Source organism: Typopeltis vanoorti, chromosome 9 (genome assembly GCF_054136105.1).
Source record: "Typopeltis vanoorti isolate ZY-2024b chromosome 9, IOZ_Tvanoo_1.0, whole genome shotgun sequence".
In the NCBI taxonomy this organism is placed as follows: domain Eukaryota; kingdom Metazoa; phylum Arthropoda; class Arachnida; order Uropygi; family Thelyphonidae; genus Typopeltis; species Typopeltis vanoorti.
Genome location: NC_143557.1, coordinates 57,134,994 through 57,156,767, shown reverse-complemented (window position 1 = coordinate 57,156,767; position 21,774 = coordinate 57,134,994). Strand labels below are relative to the sequence as shown.

Here is a 21,774-nt window from a genome sequence, read left to right as displayed (position 1 = left end):
TCTGATTTTCCCTTTCATTCGTTTCCGACCGTAGGTGACTTTGTAGGCATTGTCCACAAAGTATTCCTGGTGAGATTTTTACAGGGTAGTTCACCATTGCTTTCCCCAACCCCCCCTAATTTTATCTGGGCTCTGGACCGGTATATGGCTGGGATGTATTCATGACTGTAATCCATGTGTGTTCACAGGGGCTGGTTTGCCTGTTCTGGGGGATGAAAAACCAGTTTCTGGGTGAAAAAATTCCCTACCTCTGTATGAGACTGGCTAACTTACCTTTATTTGAAAGAGACCAGATAAAGGTTCCTCAAGGCACTGATGGGAATTGAATCCAGATCTTTCAGGCCAAAGTGCTTCGTCTATACTGACTGAGCTACAGAGGCTCCAGAATATTCATCAGAGATATATTTCTTAGAAAATGAACTCTTCATTTTCAGCAGCAGTTTTCTTTGACAGAAAAGTAAAAGTTTAAAACATAGCTACCATACTAAAAGATCTATGCAACTTCTGTCTTAGAGGGTCCTTCCCTCCCGTTTTAGTTTCTCACAGATCCCCCCCCCCCGACCTTTTCTCCTAGAAGAGTGAGTCTGAGAAGGTTCCTTTTAAAGTGTTAAACTGTTCGCTGTTAAAGATAATTCAGTAACATATATTTTCCAGCCATAAGCAATCCTCTCTATTTGAATGATTTTATTATATTTCATATTTTGCAGTGTGAGGGTCTTATACAGCTCCAGCACGTTATTGATAGACCATTGTTCTTCTTGGTCACTTGGTTCAGGTTTTTACCATAGAAGATCGTTTATGTGCACTTTTGCCAAAAAAATATAAAAAAATAAAAATCTTCATCTTGACCAACAATTAAATTTACGTCATATGAGGGGACACAACCGAGGGTTAAGAGTTGGAGAGCACCAGACTTCCTTATTCCTTGCCAGACCATCAAACATCCTTTGCACCCTGTGTTTTTTCACCTCTTGGAATACTGACTTATGTTCTGTCTCTCTCCATAGCTCTTGTTTATTCAAATTGTGTCTTAGGTCACATATCTGTGCCTGAAGCAGTATTCTTTGATGGTTGAATCATGCTTACAATCAGAACTGCAATTGGTATGTTTAGAACATCATCTGTTCCTAGTCTTCATGTGAAAGTTAATGAGCCTTTATTATCTCAATGCCAGCAATTTTTGTACAGTATATTCAATTAAAATCTGTGACAGACCATCCAACATGGACAACTATATTTTGTTTAATGGACATGTCTAATTATACATGTTTTGTAAAACATGTATAATACTTTTAATTATACTGCTGGGACACATGTGCTCCACAAAGTTATTTACACAGATTCTTTAAATTTATTACATGCATTATGATCTGTGGTATATAAATCATGCCCCTCTCTCTAAATTAAAGATACCAAGAAATTAAATACTTGGTTTAATTTCCATGTAAAAGCTCCTAAAAGCACCATCAGGACTTTTAGAAGAAACAATAGCTTCCTTGCTTCATCCTCATTTACTGTGTGTAGTGCCTGTGTGCACGTCTTTATTTTAAGTTCCTTTGGAGATGGCAACCTGACGTTGCCGAAATATTGGAAATATGTATTAAAGTTTAATTTAATTTATATTCTAGTGTATGTTGTGAATTCCTTAAGTTAATTAATAATCATGTTAGTCTATTATTTGAGCAGTTGAGCAGTAAAATTAGTCAACAAACTAAAGAGATTGATGAGAGAAGGATGATAAATTCAACTTAAACTTTTATTTATGGAAAAATCAATAGTTTAATTGTATCTTGCAAAGCATTCCAGTATAACATTTTCTCCTATGTGTTTTTCGGGCTTTATTTACAAATTTGGAATAATATAACATGATCGTAATATCTAATGGGCTCACAGTCATAACCTTGGATCCTGCTAATGTTTTTGCGCTATACGAGAATGTACTGAAAAGTTGTGATAATCACCATGAAGGAATCAACATGTCTTCTTATTTATCCTAAAAGAAAAAGAACAAATTATTACATGTGATGAAACATGGGGGTTAAAGGGTTTAAAGATATGTTCTTTCTTGTGGTTATATCAGTTGCTTTAATATCATTTTTGTTCTAGATGTTTATTAGAACTTTTCAGCCCCCCTCCACCGACGTGTGTGTGTGTGTGTGTGTGTGTGTATGTGTGTGTGTGTGTGTGTGTGTGTGTGTGTGTGTGTGTGTGTGTGTGTGTATGTGTGTGTGTGTGTGTGTGTATTGTGTTCATAATTGAATTAAGCCACAAACTGTGTGACAAAAGCCACTGGTAATAAATGTGTAGTTCATTTCCTTTCACTATCACCAGTAGATATTGATAATCTTATAACTTTAGTGTAGCTGCTCTTACACACAGTTCAGCTCTTACATTTTTCTCTATATTATTTTAGGATATATGCTGACTTATTTGCTATTAGCTTTCTGTGTGTTTTCTTGTTTTCTAGGATTCTTTAACTTCTTGTTTCCACCTTGGTGTTCTTATTTTTCTGTCACTACAGACAACTTCACCACGTCTCCCTAGCTAAATCAATCTTTTTTTTGAGAGTTTTCTAACGAGACTTCAGGTTTTGATTCTTGTTTTCAAACTGTTTCAATTTTTCCTGAATATTGTTTGTATAGTTGAGTTCTACAGTTTACATGTAATAGCTGCTAACTTTAATTCTTTTGAAAACTTTTTAAGATAGTGTTGTTCTTTTCAATGTGATATTCACTTTTATTCTACTTGAAATTAAGTGGTGGTCATTTTCTATTTCAACATAAAGATATGCCCAACATATCTTTATGTTGGAAGATGATGTTAGTATTGACTAGTCCTTATCCTGAGCAGAGATAATGTAGATACTTACCATTATTATTAGCCTTATCCTTTTCTGCACATTTTCCCAAAACTGTTTAGGTCTTCATCAAGGACCACTTTTTCCATATTCTTTATCAGTTGCCTGCTGCCTCTTCCATTGATTCAGTCTGTAGGACCTTAGGCACAAATCAGTTTCATTGTTTATTTCTCCATTTGAAGTTTTTCCACATAATTCTACAATTAAGAAGTTTATTTGGTGTTGAATACCATTGCTGCCTTCCTTACCTTAATCATTATTGCCTGAATATTCGCCCATGATTAAAATACTGCTCACATTTGGGAAAGTGCTGTCCAGAGGCAAGCAATTAGGTTCATAGATGATCACTTTTTACAGATTAACTTCAACCTCTATCTCAGAGATGCAATATTTTATAACCTTTGTCTATTCTACAGGTACTTTCATGGTTGCTGCTTCCATAAATTGGCAACCATCATTTGTTTACTTTTTGTTGCACCTGTTAATACCAGAGCAGCAGTTGTCAATCATCCCTTTACTGTGCAATGGCAAAACACCAAACCTGTTTTTCTCGTTTCTCTTGTTTTCTTTTATTCCACCCACCTCTGTCCTCTGGAACAGCCTTCCTCATGAAGTATTCCCAAACTACAATCTGCAGCTGCTCTTAAAAAAAAAAATAAACTTCTATTTCAATCCTCATCTGTACCCCACTCATGACACTGATGTCCTTCTAGGTCTCTCAGCCTTTCATGTATGGGATCAATATATATATATATATATATATATATATATAAAATAAAACATCTTATTTGGTAGAATCTCACCTGCTTTTTGCCTTCTTTGTTTTAGTAATGCCCATTATGTCTGCAGGGTACTTTTGAGTTCTTCTGCAAGTTTGATTTCCTTTCCATTGTTGATAGTTCCTCTCTTCAGTTCTTCTGATGTTGTATTTGTCTATCATCTTTTAGATGTTGAGTTAGAGCTTGTTCCAGTAGCTGACTTTTCACTGTTCATCCTAGTTTGCTGCTGAAAACAGCAGGAGCCTTGTCTATCTCAGCTAGCATGAAATCTCATGGTGTACCATCATATTTATTTTGGCTTTAAGCTAATATAGTGTAAAATTTGATCAGCTAAATCCCATATTGCCAGCCTATCCTTGTTTGTTTGGTAGTAGGTACCTGCTAACAGCGTGTACCACAAGAAGATGAGGATTGGAGATTAGGTCAGAAGTCCCAGTCAGTTCTCCACATTCCTTAAAGGCAGTGTTAAGGTCTCCTCTCATTTATTTAGCTTTGCCTTTAAGTGACCCTGGGTTATTATATCTAATCATATAATTCATACCTGTGTTGTTGTCTCATGATATAAGAAATTATATGTGAACCACCGGGATCCTTAAAATTAGTACCCTGAAGGCATCATATATTATGTATGAGGTGTTACCCAAAATTTTGTGGAATTTTACCATAAAAAAATTACTCATCCTAACCACTAGTTTCCATCGTCTCTTTCAGAATAGTCCCCTTGGACATTTATACAGGGATTCCAACAGTTTTTCCATGATTCCTTATATCCCTAGAAGTCCTTAAGTGTGATTGTGTTGCGCACTGCCTGCAATTCTGCCTGGATCTCCTTAATCATGTAAAAATAACACCTTTTCAACTTGAATTTCATTTTGGGGAACAACAGCCCCTCCCTTTTGCCTGACCAGGGAAGAAGTCAGGGAAAGGGGGCGGGGGGGAAGAATGACTCGTGTTTTTGGAAGCCAGGAACTGTCACGCATGATGTGTGGGTGAGTGCATTGTCATGATGGAGAATCCTGTTATTATTCTTCCACTTGTCTTCAACATATCATGAATAGCTCACCTACAATCTGCAAGCATAGCCTCACATGCGTTTGCAATGTTTTTCGGTGTCAGTGATCATTCAGAATGCTCATCGTTGTCAGGAATAGACGGTTGTCTATTCTTGAAGCGTTTGTACCACAAAAAAGTTTTGTTCTGGCTCATAGCATTATCACTAAATGTTTCCTTAAGATTCACTGAGTTTCTGCAACAGGTTTTTTGGGATTGAAGCAAAGTTTTATGCAGATTCTTTGCTCCTTAAAATCCCCCATTTCAGTTGGAGAAAAAAATCACTGAATCATTAAAAATACACCATTGCAAGAATACAGCCTTCCAGCTTGTTGGCTTTTGGTATACTGATTCATATAGGGTACTGCCCACTCCTTTTCTTCTTCACCCCTAGAAGAAATAGCAGCTTATCAACTACAACACACACATAAATTAATCTTGGTTTGCTTAATTTTTCTGGTCAAATTGGTCTGAATTTGGAATTCTTTCAGAGCCTGGTTGGCCGAGTGGTTAGTGTGTCCGCTCTCCAGCCAAGAGGCTGTGGGTTCGAATCCCACCATGGGCATGGATGTTTGTGATTGTCCTACAAACTCCGTGTGGAAAGGGAATCTGCAACCCTACCACTTATTCTAGCAGAAGACATCATTTCCAAAACCATGTGAGGTACAGCAGTGACCATATGGTGTCTACAGACATCAAATGTGGGGAAAAAAAAAAAAAAAATTCAGAGCCTGAATGGAATTAGGTTAATTTATTTTCTTTAGTGAAATGTTTAATATATATAAGTTTTCTTTATCTATGGAACATTTTGTGACAAAATAATTTCTGTGAAGTCTGTCAACAGAGTTGATCTCTTGATACATTAAAATATTATGAATTATGCATAATAATGTGTAAAAGGTAGTATTTTACTTTATGGAGTATTTTAACTTCATTCTAAGCTTTAAAAAATGTTGAGTTATTATTAGTGTCACATGATAGAATTAAACTATTTATCTGTTATTGTGCCAAGCCAAACTGCATATTAAGTCATTTTTGTAATTTAATGTGACACTGTGCCTCCTCTTCCTGCCTTAAAAGCTCATAAGATTATATTATTTATTATATTATATATTATGCCCATGCGGTCAGCCTAGTGGCTGTGCCCTTCGCAAACATATGCCTGGGGAAGGAGTGTCCTAGGCTCGATTCCCGTCGGTGACGTGAGGAGCTGAAGGATCTTCCTCAGCCATAGCCAAGTTAGCTGAACTTGGGTGTGGACAGTAGAGTTTTTTTTCCCCAGTTTATCCTGGGGTTTTTCATCCCACAAAGCAGGCAAACTAGCCTTGAGAACTCAACATTACGGACATAGGATACACCAGGGCTTAGGGCTGACCACCTTATTCTGTGAACGGTTTGAAGTCCGATGATTAATAAACCCTCGACACTGCAAGGTAAAAGAGGGTAAAAGGAAGATGAGATGAGATTATATATTATATATATATAATATAATAAATAATATATATTATATATATATTATATTATTTTATTTATTTATTGATTAATTACAAAAGAAACTTGTAACTAATCAATCAATAAACAAAACTATAAAAATGACAGTAATATGAATAAATAAACAAAATTGGAGAATACATGACAGTGGTAGAATATATGACAAGGTAAATCCAAATTTATTTTGGCTTTACCTTGTCCCTGATGAAGAACTAGGGGATGTTTTATAAGTTGAAAATCTATTGAGAAAGCAATGCTGCTGATAGCCTTTCAGTATCATTATTAACTTTTTATAGCACAAATTCATATGGAAAGAAGACACAAGAAATAAGAAAAGCCTCATTGACTATATAATCTTGATGGTGATATCATAAAGCTAATTCAGGATACAAGAGTGTACAGAAGATTCGAAATTAGAAGTGACCATCTCTTACTACTAAGCAGGATAAAAATGGATATCATACAGAAAAGAACAGTATATAAGAAAGTTTTAAAAAGAATTAAATGTGAGCAGCTTTTACAAGTAAATTGTAGAGTCAACTATGCAAACATTATTGAAGAAATTCATATTTATGAATTTAGGGACACAAACACATGTGTTGAAAAGATTATTTTACTGATTAATAATAAAATAATAACTTGACGTTTCGACCCCTGTATTGAGGTCATCATCAGAAGGATACATGTGTATAAGAACCAAGCTACATGCTGTTGCACTCTATACAGGTAAATTACATCAAGGTTGTTAACTAATCTTTTTTCTTAGCCTGCCCTCTAGTGATATAAAAAAAAAATACCAATAAACTCTGCTAAAGTCCTCACATACTAGAATTCTTCTGGAATTATACAGTTTATATTATTATACTACGATTATCTTCTGGATTTATACAGTAAAGGTTGCTATTGGATGTTCAGGAGAAAAAAAAAAAAAACACTTCACCAAGTCTTCTTGTATTGAGATTTTTCTTCATGGTTGCTATGAAGGTTGCAGATGGGTTCTCCACATTCTTGGAATGGTTAGACAATCATTTTTAATCAGATTCGGATCATGTTTGAGCATTTCACGTGCTTCCTTGAATTTCCACTCGAACCAGGTTTTGGTGCGGTGTAGGGACTTGGTACCTTTCCAATCAATTCTGTAGTATATTTGGAGTGTGTGGTCAGAAAGGCCGGTTTTTCAAAAATGGAGGTATTTTATGTGTCGTTTCTATTCATCCTTTCTGATTGGGATGGTTTGCCCTGTTTCCCCTATGTATGGTATGTTACATGTGCAATCTATTTTGTAAACCCCTGGGTGGGCTAGGTGTGGCAGGGGATCCTTGGAAGAACTGAGTAGGTGTCTTAATTTTGTCAGGGTTTAAAGGTGGTTTTGATGTTGTATTTGTGTAGTGTTCTGTCTATATTTTCAGAAATGCCTCTAACATATGGTATAGCAATAGCATTCTTGAAATCTTTTTTGTTATTAGTGGTATCTTTGTGGAGGATCTTGTGAATGGTTTTTATACTGTATCCATTTTTTATAAAGGTATGTTTGATGGTCTCATATTCATGGTTAAGAGCTTGTTCATTTGAACAAATGGTTTGAGCTCTGTGTTTAAGGGTGCTTATGACCCCTAGTTTTTGTGTTGGGTGGTGATAAGAAGTTTTGTGGTTTTGTGTATGTACTGGCCTGTGTGTGTGTGTGTGTAGGTTTGTAGTAAACTGAGAAGGAGAGACAGCCTGAAGGAAGATGTGTGACAAGTGTGTCTAGGAATGGAAGAGAGTTGTTTTCATCCGTTTCAGTGGTGAATTGGATGTGTTTGTGTTGTTTGTTCAGGTGGCTAAGGAATGTATCTAGTGCTTCGTGGCTGTGGGGCTAAATGGCGAAAATATTGTTGATGTATCTGAGCCAAAATTTGGGCTTTAGGCATGCCAATTCTAGAGCTCGTTGCTCAAAGTCTTCCAAATAAAAGTTCACTATGGGGGGTGGGGTGAGCTCATGGCTGTACCCTCTTTTTGAAGGTAAAAATTTTGCCACGCGAAATATCCGGAGCGGAGTACATGGGTAAAGAGGGCCATGATATCGTGTGGAAATATGTTCTGTAAGTGTAAGATAGTATCATTGATTGGGACATTGGTGAAAAGGGAATTATGTCAAAGCTGACTAATAGATCTTGGTCATCTTGATGCCTACCTGGTTATGGCATATTTAGTATCATTTTGATTATGAAAATGCTCGAAAATAGCCTTGAAAGGAAACCTCTGTGAACATGTTTGTGCCTGTTAAACTTAAATATTACTCACAGTAGTATATCTAGACTCCACCTTTGCTAGAGTTGCCTTGGTGTTGCACCACCTTAGCTCAGTCCTGAAGATACTTTGAGGTGCAAACTTTTTTGCTCACACTTGGATAAAAGATTAAAGTAAACTTATTATAGTCTAACCAAGTGAAAAATAAACTCTCAACATCTTTCTCTGAATCCGGAGTAATTTAATAAGGTTGTACACCTTTTTGCAACTCCTATATGTGGGGATGACCTCTCATTGCTTCTGCCTTGGTGTCTCCACTACTGGGCCTGGCTCCCACTGACGAGACCTCAATAAAGGTCGAAACTGGTCTGGGTAGTGGCCCTTGCCTAAATGCATAGTATTATCCGCAAGGAGATGTGCTTTGCATTATGGGAGATACTGAGATAGGAGTGATGATAGCTTTCTCCACCTTTGTTACGCGAGTTGCCTTGGTGTTGCACCACCTTAGCTCAGTCCTGAAGATACTTTCAGGTGCAAACTTTGTTTGCTCACACTTAGATAAAGGATTATTAAACTAAACTTATTATAGTAGTATATCTAGTTTGAGCATGAAATGAATAATTTTATAACTGTATAACCTTTAATGATATGACATTAAAGAATTTCTAGAAAATTTAAGTTCTGCCATATGAGATTTATAACAATGTTTTCTTTTCATTGCTTTGAAAATAGTAAACACTTTTTGTTTAGATATGATATTCTCAAAAGTATTTGGGCATAGCTTTGAAAATAGTATGCAAGAAATACCAGAGATATCCCTTAGCAGCAAAATGGGTTGTGGTAGGAGCTTAGTTTCAAAGGGGTTTGATTTTTGTGTGCAAGTAATTGGTTGGGATCTTTTTTAACTTCCTGGACAATTTTTAGTTAACTAATGCTGTGGAAAGATAGAAAATTGAAGGGCAATATAGTCTACTCTCACTAAACAGCAATCATTATGACAAACTTTAATAAAATACTGAAAAAGTCCTGATTTAAGCCCTCATAGTCATAATACTATTATAAAGAAAAATTCATTCTAGCAAATCGTCCACTATAACAAACTATTCGTTTGGACTCGGTGTTTTTGTTATAGTGAAAGTCCACTGCATACAGTTAAGAAATTATCTTGAAGGTAAGAAAATTGAATTTTATGTACCTTAGACTTTGCGAGTAGGTCCTATAGCGTCATTAAACCATACAGCATAAATGCTAAGATCTGATGGTTCAATCCCATAGCTCAGACTTGAACTTTGGATTTGAGGAATGCAACTAAAGTTCATTATTCTATTAATAAATCTTAGACATGCCCTATTTTGAGACTGATTTGGACTGGGACACCTTTTTGTAGATTTGAAAGCCCTCAGTGATATCATGTTTTGTTCATACAAGGTCTATTCAAAAAGTTCAAGAACAGTTATTATAAAGAAAAACTGGGCATGCTAACATATCATTTTGCATTAAACTTGGCAAAAAAAAAAAAATGCCATAGGCACTTATGAAATACTTAAAACATTTAGTGGTTCAAAAAGTTTAAAGATAGTCAAACTTTGATTGAAGGTGATCCTCACTCTGGATGACCATTGACATTCTGCACCCACAATTTGGTGGCACAGTCATTTCAATGAATGACAAAGAACTCTCCTTAACTAAAAAAAAGAAAAAGAGTATGATAAAATGTCAAAATGATCTGATTGTTTGATTTGACTTTGGAAGTGTGGTCCATTTTGAATTCGTTGCACAAGGTCATATTGTCAGCTATGCATTCTACAAAGAAGTTTTGAATTGCTGAAAATGCCCAGAGGAGCAATGGTAAAGTGGATTGTGGTTTTTGCATCACAACAACACATTAGCTCATTTAGTTCTTTCAACTTGCAATGTTGCTTGCTCAAAAGAAGAACATCACAGTTGTACTTCACTTTCCCTCTTCACCATATTTGGCCTGCTGTGATGACTTCTTTTTATTCCCTAAGCTAAAATCTGTACTTAAAGGATGAATGTTTCAAGATGTAAATGAAATTAAACAGAATGTGATAGAGCAACTCAAAACCATTCTTTTTTTAACAGTTCCAGAGATGCTTCCAAAAGTGGGAAAAATGCTGAGAACACTGCATTGAAGCAGGATTTGAAGATAATATTTTGAAGGAGAGATATGTTCCTATACCTTATAACTTTTTGCATATATTTTAAATAAATCATGTTCCAGAAATTTTTGAATAGACCTCATATAACAGAAATACAGCCTCACAAAAAAGGCATGAATCCAAAGCACATTGTTTGTTGGTGGGTTAAGAGTTAGATTAAGGCAAGAACCTTGCTTAGAAGACAAAATAAGATTTTCATAACTATTTCAAGAGCCTTAGAGGTAGTGGATAAACAGAATAAGACATTGACAAAGAAGCATGCTGCTGTGGAATTCAAACCCATACCTCCATAGGAGACCAAACTGGGGCTTTGCCCAATAGACAGGACAAAAATTTTGAAAATACTTATTTCCCACAATTTAGCAGTTCTATGAAAATGGTCTTTCATGATTCATTATATAAATGCAGGCTTATAAGTAATCAGTTGCAGGAAAATACTGTTCCTTGAACGGCCTGCCATCTCTGAGACAGCTAAGATTTCATATTAAGAGGAATATAAATCAGTTTGACTGCTGCAGTAGTAACTGTTGTAAAGTAGTATGGAAAATTTTAATAGCTTACTATTTATGAGTAAATTTCAGTAGATACTTTTATTAACTTGTTGAAAGTATTCTATGACAGATTCTTGCCTCTCATTAAAACAAGAATTAACCTGTGCATTATTTTCTTCAGCATTACTGGTGTCTGAATTTATTTGTGAAAGTGTATATATATGTTGTAACTTTTATAGAAATAAAATGATGTTTTCATTAATATTTTTCATTTCAATAGTGAATTCATTGCAGAAACTTGATACTGGACAGGTACCTAAGGAGAAATCAGAAAAAAGAGATAGTGACCAAGATAAAATTCAGGCAGTAAAAGGTATGTTTTTAGCAGCAAGATTGAGGTACATGTCTCAGACATATTTTTTTATTTTCAATGGTGATTTTGCATTGAATTTCTTTTTTTTTTTTTTCAATTTGCTATCTAAGCAATTGCAATGACTGTTTTATCTGTAAACAGACAAAACAGAGTCATTGCAAAGATAACATATTTTCATGTGTAATTTGCACACTGTGTTTGTGTGTGTGGGGGAGAGCAAATGTATGATCAAAGCAAGTTCTGAGTATATATATTGAACATTTTTCTTAAAAGTGGCATATGATTTCAGTTTATGAAAAATATCTGTTTATGGACTTCACACAAAGTTTTATTAGAGCAAATCCCTAAAGGAATAGTTTATTGTAGTGGATTATTTCTTTGAGGGTAGCATTGATATTATGAGACTTTGGCCACGATATTTTTAGTAGTTTGTGAATTATGTGATAAAATACATGACTTGTGACTTCTGATTACCTTGCAAACACAAAACAATCAACTCAACTTAGACAAGAGAAAGATATGAGTGAAATTTATTAATGTACATTATCACTTTTGCATTGTTGTGTCAATTTCAAAAAATAAGAACTATATCATTTTTGCCTTCCACCAGGAGAAATAAGTTTATCTACAGCTGCAGTTCTCCAACTTTTTGGTCTCAGGACCCCTTTACACTGAAAAAAAATTATTGAGGACCCCAAAGAGCTTTTGTTTATGTGGATTATTTCTATTGATATTTTTCCATTAGAAATATGTAGGAATGCATAGGTACGAGGAAAACTTCAGCATTTCAAAATAATGATTTATTGGACAATAAATGAAGGAATAGCATGGGTTTACTAAAGGAAGGTCATGTTTTAGCAATATAGTGTGCCACCTTTTTAATAAATTACTCTGGACGACTCCACTAGGAGTCGCCCTGGTGTTGCACCACCTTACTCCAGTCCTGAAGATACTTTCAGGCACAAACTTTGTTTGCTCACACTTGGATAAAGGATTAAACTAAATTTATTATTGGATAAAGGGAATGGATACACTATGATAATGCTGGATTTTTCTAAGGTATTTGATAGGATACCACACAAAAGGCTGTTGCATAAACTGGAGAATATGGGATTGGAATATAAACTCTTGACTTGGATCAGGGGGTAGTTGACAGACAGATATCAAAAAGTGGTATACAGTGGGCGTGAATCTGCCAGATTGAAGGTGACCAGTGTTGTACCTCAGGGTTCAGTCGTTGGGCGATTATTTTTCAATCTGTACATTAATGACATCAGTCAGGATCTAACATCAGATGTGCAATTGCTTGCCGATGATTGATGCAAAGATAGGCAGAGCAATATCAGTGATGCTACTGATATTCAGCAATTGCAAAATGATTTCAATAGACTGGAAATTTGGGCAAACAAAAATGGCTGTCAGTTTAATTTCAGTAAGTGTAAAGTTATGCACTTTGGCATGATTAGAGTTCCAGCGGCATATTATATTAGCGGGGTTATGCTACAAGAAACTGAACAGGCAAGGGATCTTGGTATAGTATTGGTGGATTGAAATTTAAAGTTCAAAGCTCAAATTAAAAAGGTCTTTGAAATTTAAAAAGTATTTTAAAGTTCAAAAGTTGCAAATACAACTCAGAGGATAACTGCAATGTTGAAGCAAACTTTGGCATGTAAGGATAAGGAAGTAATTTTGTCTCTTTATAAGGCTTTGATAAGACCACACCTGGATTATTGTGCACAGATTTGGTCTCCCAGGTTCCAAGGGGATAAAGAAACTGCAGAAAGGGTGCAAAGAAGAGTTACCAAGATTATATCTGGATTATGGGATTTAGATTATAAGGACAGATTGTGAGTATGTGGATTGCAGACTCTAGTTAATAGGAGAAAGAGGGGTGATATGATAGAGGTCTATAAATTTTTGAATGGGTTTTATAGGATATCAACTGATGAAATTTTTCGTTATATGGAAGGCGGGTAGAGAACATGAGGGCATCCATGGAAATTAAGTTTGTTCACAGTCAATAAAGGTGATAAGAGTGAAGGTTTCTCCCAGTGAGTGAATGGAATAATTTTCCCCTAGGAGGAGTAGCAAGTGCATCTAGTGTGAATGAATTTAAGGGAAGGTATCATAGCTAGTTTGAGTGATTTATAGCCTACCTTGATGAATCCTTGATTCCCTGGTGGTCTCAGATAATAATAATAATGAGATTACAGAAATTATAGCAGGTATAACCAAAGATAGCTGTAAGAACATAGTAGAAGTACTGAGAACAAACTGAGTTAATGCTCTGAAAATGCATACATTTATACTCTAAACCTACATATGCTACCTTATAAACTTACAGAAAATAAAAGCATACACAAGTACATTCCATTAACTTGTACAATGGAATGTACTTGTGTATGTCTGCAATGACAGTTTCTTTTAAGGTTACACGGTGATCAGCATTCATTTTTATGAATTTAGGGACACAAAACAAGCAGATGTTACTCAAAAAAACAAGGAAAAATTAATGATGAAGTTTCAAGCACTAAAACAACATGAAAGCACAAGACAATCAGGACACCATAACGAAAGGAGCAGCCAATCACAAACTGACACCACAAGGGGCAGCCAATCACTTACAAACAAAGTTATGAGCAACGAACAACCATTGGACCACAGCCTGATTATCAACAAATCAAACCAAGGTGAACTCTCACCGCTGGAGAAAGGTCTAAACTATGCAATTGCGCCGAGGTCGGTAAACAAACTTGATATTATTTATCATATCAAGAGAAGTTTAAGATCCCTCCCTGCCAATCTAGCTGACAAAATACTCGTGGAAACATCTTGTATACTAAATTCAAACAAAAACTAAGCAGCAACCTAAACAAAATGGAAAAACTGGTCCTCAAACCCCTAAAAAAAAATAACCAGGACATTATAATTACAAAAGCAGACAAAGAGAATGCCACTTTGTTTTAAATTGGACAACTTACATAGAATAAATGAACCATTTGGTATCGGGTATGATAGACCACAACACCTACCAAATACCCATTTCGTGGGGTTGTAGTTTACCTACCAAATGGTAAACTACAACCCCATGAAATGCATCAAAACGAAAACAACTGAATTAATTAAATCCGTTAACACATGGCCAGTAGAAACAACTAAAAAAACTAATACCTCATTATGCCCAATGGCCTGCCAAAAATACACAACACAGACACACCACTACGTCCGATTGGTGAAGGAATCGACAGTCCGAATTACCACTTACCAAAAAATTAGCGGCCACGCTCAAGGACTTGGTAGGTCATTTTCCTTCCTACATAAAAAATACACAACATTTCATAAACAAAATTAAAAACATTACACTCAACGATCAAGATTTATTAGTCAGCTTTGAAATAACTTCCCTTTTCACCAATGCCTCGATCAATAATACTATCTTGCTCTTATAGAACATATTTCCAGACATCACGACCCTCTTTGCCCACGTACTCCGCTCCGGATATTTCATGTGGCAAAACAGTTTTTACCTTCAAAAAGAGGTACAGCCATGGGCTCACCACTCCCCCCCCAAGCTAACTTTTATATGGAAGACTTTGAGCAACGAGCTCTAGAGTCAGCATGTCTAAATCTCAAAATTTGGCTCAGATACTACATTCACTTTGGCTCTTTGGTTAAACAGCCAAAGTGAATGCAGTTGCAATTAGTTTCTTTGCAATTATTCAAGAAATATACAATTCTTTTCATTCTCTTACAAAGATTGGGCAATCCTTTTAAAGTTCGTAAAAAAATTAACATTGAAACAGCCATCAGAAATGCAATGGGATAGTAAAATTAATGCAATCCGCCCTCAACGATATGAATTAGGAGAAATTTATGATGCACTTTTTGAAATTTTAAATAACAAAAATTTTAATAAAGAAAGTTAGCATGAAGCACAAACATTATGTGCTAAAATAAAGGAGTACAAATTTATTTGCTCTCTTATAACTTGGTATGATTTACTTAACAGAATAAACCCTGTGAGTAAAATGCTTCAAGACAAAAATATGAACATTACACTTGTTTTAGAATCTATCGAAAACTTAAAAATATTCTTACAAGAGTATTGATCAGATACAAATTTTAAAAAAGTTCTAAAAATGGCAAAATAACTGAGTGAAGAGGTGGATGGAGAACAAGAATTTAAAACTGGTACGGAAGTTCAACAACTAAAGAAGACACGACAATTTAACTACGAGCATCGTGACGAAACGCCACAATCACCAGAAGATAAATTTAGAGTGAATGTGTTTTATACACTTCTAGATGTTGCAATGTGTCATTAATAGAACGTTTTGAACAACTAAAAGATATGATAATTTCAATTTCTTGTATAGATTACTACAAATTAATAACGAAGATTTACGAAAAATTTGTGACGATTTAGAGATTCTCTTGAAGGACTGCGACAATAAAACATAAATGCAATAGAACTATATGAAGAGTTATGTGCTTTCCGGGATATTTTTCGGATGGATAATTTAAATATTCAAAAGCCCTTTCGATATTCTTAATTTTATTGTGTCCAATAATTTATCTTTCCCTAATGTCCAATAATTTATCTTTCCCTAACTTTTCAATTGCTTTAAGAATACTATTAACCTTAACTTTAGTGTAGCGAGCGGTGAACGTTCCTTTTCCAAGTTGAAATTAATTAAAACCTACTTAAGAATAAGTATGTCACAAAACAGGCTTGTTAGTTTGGCATTAACAGCTATTGAAAATGATATATGTGCGGAATTAGACGTTAAGACCATTATTTCTAATTTTGTGAATATGAAATCAAAAACCTTAAAATTTTAATAAAAAAAATTTCAAGTATATTTATGTAATTTAATTTATTTTCTGTTATTCTGTAAAGATATTATTTTTTGAATACTTACATTAAATGTTCTAATTATTTCTGAATTCTTTTTTTATTTTCTCATCTATCTTGAGTTTCTTTTAATTTCCTAAAAGATAGTTCCACTTATAAAAATTATTACAAGTTAGTAAGGATTTAGTAACTTGTAAAATGCAAGAATTTTTTAAACTTTAGTTCAAATAAATTTTAACTTTAATTAAAATTCATTTTAATTTTGTTAGCGATTCGGGTCGGCGAGGAGGCTATAATCCCTGTATCATTATATTCAACAATTAAAGTGAAGTCGCTTTAAGACCCTAGCGCCAGCTCTGGTCATAAGCACCCTTAAACACAGAGCTTAAACTATTTGTTCAAATGAACAAGCTGTAAACCAGGAATACGAGATCATCAACCATACATTTATAAAAAATGGATACAGTAAAAAAACTATTCATAAAATCCTCCACAGAGATACCACTAAAATCAAAAAAGATTTCAAGAATGCTATTGCCATACCTTATGTTAGAGGCATTTCTTAAATAGACAGAACACTACACAAATACAAAACCACCTTTAAACCCTCGACAAAATTAAGACACCTACTCAGTTCTTCCAAAGATCCTCTTCCACACCTAGCCCACCCAGGGGTTTACAAAATACAATGCACATGTAACCTACCATACATAGGGGAAACGGGGCGAACCATCCCAATTAGGAAGGACGAACACAAACGACACATTAAATACCTTCATATTTTCATTTTGGAAAAACTGGCCTTTGTGACCACGCACTCCAAACATACCACAGAATTGATTGGAAAGGTACCAAGACCCTACACTGCACCAAAATCTGGTTCGAGAGGAAATTTAAAGAAGCATGTGAAATTATCAAACATCATCCAAATCTGAACAGAAATGATGGTCTAACGATTCTTAGAATGTGGAGGACCCATTTGCAACCTTTATAGCAACCAGAACAAGCCAAAGAAAAAAAGAAAAATCTCAATACAAGAAGACTTGGTGAGGTGTTTTGTTTTTTTTTCTCCTTAACATTCAATAGCAACATGAACTGTGCAAATCCAGAAGAATCTTAGTACAGGAGGACTTTAGCAGAGTTTATTGTAGTTTTTTTATTTATTTTATTTATTAATTTTTTTTTAATTTATTTATTTATTTATTTATTTTATCATCGTCTCTTCCAGAGGAAGACCAAGATATAGGTGGATTGATACGGTACAAAGTGCTTTAGACGATAGAAATGTAAGATCTGATAATGTTGGAGTGTTGACAAGTAACAGACTGATTTGGAGGAAAATTGTAGATAGGAAGTTGGTAATGATGTAATTTTTTTTTCATGTAGTACTATCATATCCTGTACACCCCTTGAGGGTACATGGCAGGAATTTGATGATGATGATGATTTATTTTATCACTAAAGATCAGGCTAAGAAAAAGATCAATTATCAGCATAGATTTAATTTACCTTTATAGAGTGCAAGAGCATGTAACTTGGTTTCCTATACACATTTATCTTTCTGATGATGACCTCAATACAGGGGTTGAAACATCGTGTTATTTTACTAATAATAAGTAAAATATTCATTTCAACATGTGTGTTTTGTGTCCCTAAATTCGTAAATATGACTGCAATGACAGTGTCATTACACATGTAGCCCTGGAAAACTTCACTGTACACTTGTGAGAGTGAAAAGACAAATGTCTTAGTGTTTTTATTACAAAAATAGTTTTGACCTTGTAGATTTCCCTGAAAGGGTTCCCCCTCCCCTGTGGTGAGAGCCTCTGATGTGGGGGTGGTAATGACATGAGGCTCACAAAATACCCAGGATGTATGTATAACTAGTACTACCAAATTTGTTCAAGCTCAGTTTTATATGTGTAATGAGAGAACCTGGAGATAAACCAATCTCAGTCATGTTTGGAGACATTGGGGAAAGGAAAAACAACAACAACAACAAAAAAAAAAAAAAAAAAAAGCAGGTATAGTCCGCCCACAATATAGAGAGCTGTCGTTGGAAGGCTGCCAAGAAGAGTCCATTCATGTTGAAGGGGAGAAAGAAATAAGGTGATGTATGAATTGGTCACCAACACCCAAATTTATGTGCTTTATATGTAAAATTTTCCAACTGTTATACAAACAAAATAGTTATCACTTTAAAAAACAATGATCATAAATGAGAAGTTAATTTTCCAACGTGTAGTAATAAACAACCCATCCCACAAGACTGATTGATTACCCTATAATGGGAATGGATTCTCCTTCTTTTCACATGCGCAGAAGTGTCGAAGAATCTCGAATCTGTGGGCATACTATAAACCATATGCTGACTAATGACCACTGTGGCTAAATGTGTATGTATATTATGAAATTGACCACCCACATACAAGTTGATTTGTGTTCACTGAACTTCCCTTTCATTCATTCATTTTCTCCTCAATTTTTAATTTTTTTTGATATGTATTTATACACAAATACACAACAATACCAACATGTTGAACATTGCCAAATTACATAATTATTATGCTTGCATTGACATATCCTCCAGCAATAACAGCTACCTGATTCTTTCTTAAATCAAAGGTATACAAAACTAGTAGAGATATACAGAACTGATAAAGTTTTGTCTTAAATTTTGTAAGTTTTGTCTTTGTGCAGAAGCTCTCAAGAATTTGGTCTATTATTTGATCAGTATTTGCATTTTGATTTTCTGAAGCACTCTTAACTGTAGCAGCCCACTTCATCTTTTACTATAGCTAACATTCTTATAACAACCCTACTCACTATAACAATTTACTGAAAAGCTTAGAGACAGCATGAATATTTTAAAGGAAATTCAATATAGCAAATCATTAACTACAATAAAACTATTTCTGTGACCTCTTACAAGTACACTGTAATAAAAGTTGACTTAATCTTTGTTGTAATCTCTGCATTTTTCCCAGTGTTTTTATTTGAAGCAATTGTTTCATTTATTTTTCCATCTCTCATTCTCTTTAAGTGACCTTACCATCTTAGATGAGTTCTCTGGATGTAAATTGGATAAATGACACTGTTTTTTAAATAATTCAGTTTGTTAGACCTTTACAGATATTTCTCTAGTGGTGCAAGCATTCACATTAGAGCAAGCACAGTGACAAAGCAATTTAACAAACATCAAAATTGAATCATTTAAATAATTAAGTGAAATTGCAAAGCAACCTGTGTTTTATTATTCAATTGTCATCACTTTCCTGATATGTATCCTCAAGGAGTGTTCAGGCTACTATGACAGCACTACATAATTAAGTTCACATTATTATTAATCTTCTATCAGCAATTTTCTTCTTAATTAGTGTATTACTTGTCAGGACTCTGATATTGTCTTATCTAACATTTCATACTTCTAAGGCACTTTTGACCGATCAATCCACACCTAGAAATCCACCCTAAACATTTGACAAATTTAAACTTTTTTTTTTTCCCTTCCAGCTATGTGTGATTCTTACTCAATTTCTCATGCTGATTTCAAATATGTTTTTAACTTTTTCCTATCTCATGTATAGTTTTTGTGAATCAAGTCTATACATTTTTATGATATAAACACTATTAATAGCATCATACATGCAGAATGAAAGTCAACTGGAATGACTGTCCTGATGCCTTCTGTTTATAAGATGAATTTGATGTTTCCTGTTTTATACCCCCAACAGTAACCAGCTAATATAGCACGTCTTCCACTTTTCCCTTATACCTGCTTTCCATCCTCATAATCTGCAGATGAAACCTCTCACTCTGTTTCATCACTTATGGACCTGAGATTTTGTGGGAAAAAGTCTAAATGTGATTCCAGAAAGTGTATTTTCAGAGACATCTTGCATCCCATGTCATGATATACTTTGAGTATAGAAGAAACAGTTTCTCTGTAATCTGAAGATTTGTTGTTGCCCAAAAGGTTTTCTGCAACTAACTTAAAATGTGTCTGTGCATTAGCTTCCTTTTGGTTTAGAACTTGTTCAAATTTGGGATCATTCATTAACAATCCAATTTCTGGTCCAATGAAAATGCCCTCCTTTACTTTTGCATCACTTAATTTTTGTTTCAGATACTGAAACTCTACTTCTTCCTGATTCAATGCTTTCACATAGTTAAAGTCCAAGTTTGATGTGAAGTGGTGACAAATGGATATTTTTCTGTCTCTACCAATGGCACATCTTTAATGTTCTTTTCTCTAGGTGTGAAATGTGTATGCAAAAGCCACTGTTTAACAACATAATAATTACTCCTGGACCTGCTGTCCAATTCACATAGGAAGCAACAGTACTTAGTGTATCCTATGTTACCAAAGCAAACTGGCAATCGTTTTGTATGTTTCCTTCATAGTATTTGAATGGATGGATATAAGCCCTGATTGTGAAGAACAGCTTTCAGACTAGATTTTGACAAATCAATAAAAAGTCTCCATTCAGATGATATGTGTTCAATGCCATAGGACTCCGTTAGCCCATCTATGTTAGTACAAATGGTTGGGGTATCACTTTCACTGAAATAACTGATGTACTCACTTTGATTGTGAAATATGTGACCTTAGTTCCTTCAGCTAGGAGATTCTGTCCTTTCAGCTGTGACACTAACAGTTGTGCATGATTCTTTGTAGGATTAAGATCTCTTACAAGATCATTCAATTCTTCTTGGGTGATTAAGTGTGTATCGTCGTTTTCAACTTTGAAATCATGTTGTGTGTCAGATATTTCCTCTGTTTCTTCATCACCACTCTGAATGTCTGCAGGTATTGGGTATTTTGGGACTGGTTCCTTTCAGCCAAGCTTTCAGATTAATCACACAACTTGCAAAACACACATACAGAGTTCAGCTTTTATCTTATTCACCTATCTTACAACTGAAATAATGTTTGTAGGCTTTCTTCATTAATTTATAATTGGTTTCTGCTGCTTCTTCTTCAGGGTGAACCCCCTGCACACATAGCAAAACAAATTAGGAGAATTGACACATTCAGGGCATTTTTCTGTCACACAAATAATACAACACAAACTATATATATATAGCTTGTCCTGATCAGACACACATCTGACAGAGAATATGTCCAGTCTGAAATATGCCTGACACATGTTTGTTTTCTTTGCAAGAAAATGAATTTCTGTATCAGTTTTTTTTGCACTGATTTCACATGTGTTTTTAAAATTTTTCTAACATGTACCAGTCTGGAGAAAAACAATATGAGCTATTGTTGCCTATTGTGAAGCAATCACATTCTGCTGTTATTGCATCAACCATGTTTTAGGTAACAAGAGATGACACAATATGTATGTAACTATTGCATAAGATTCATGATGGAGGTTTAATGGAATAATTATCAGCACTGAGAAAGGATTTAAAATAATTTTAATACTTCCAATATTTCATCTCTGTCACAGAGACATCTTCAGG

The 21,774-nt window shown here is 34.7% G+C and overlaps 1 protein-coding gene across 1 annotated transcript in view; it reads left to right on the top strand.

The window, feature by feature from the left end:
- The window catches only part of LOC150103066 (uncharacterized), a 223,228-nt gene that overhangs the window by 157,129 nt on the left and 44,325 nt on the right, over positions 1-21,774 (top strand). The window contains exon 12 of the mRNA XM_090397785.1: positions 11,358-11,450. Coding sequence (XP_090253911.1) covers positions 11,358-11,450 — 93 coding nt within the window. The remainder of the gene's footprint in view (positions 1-11,357; positions 11,451-21,774) is intronic.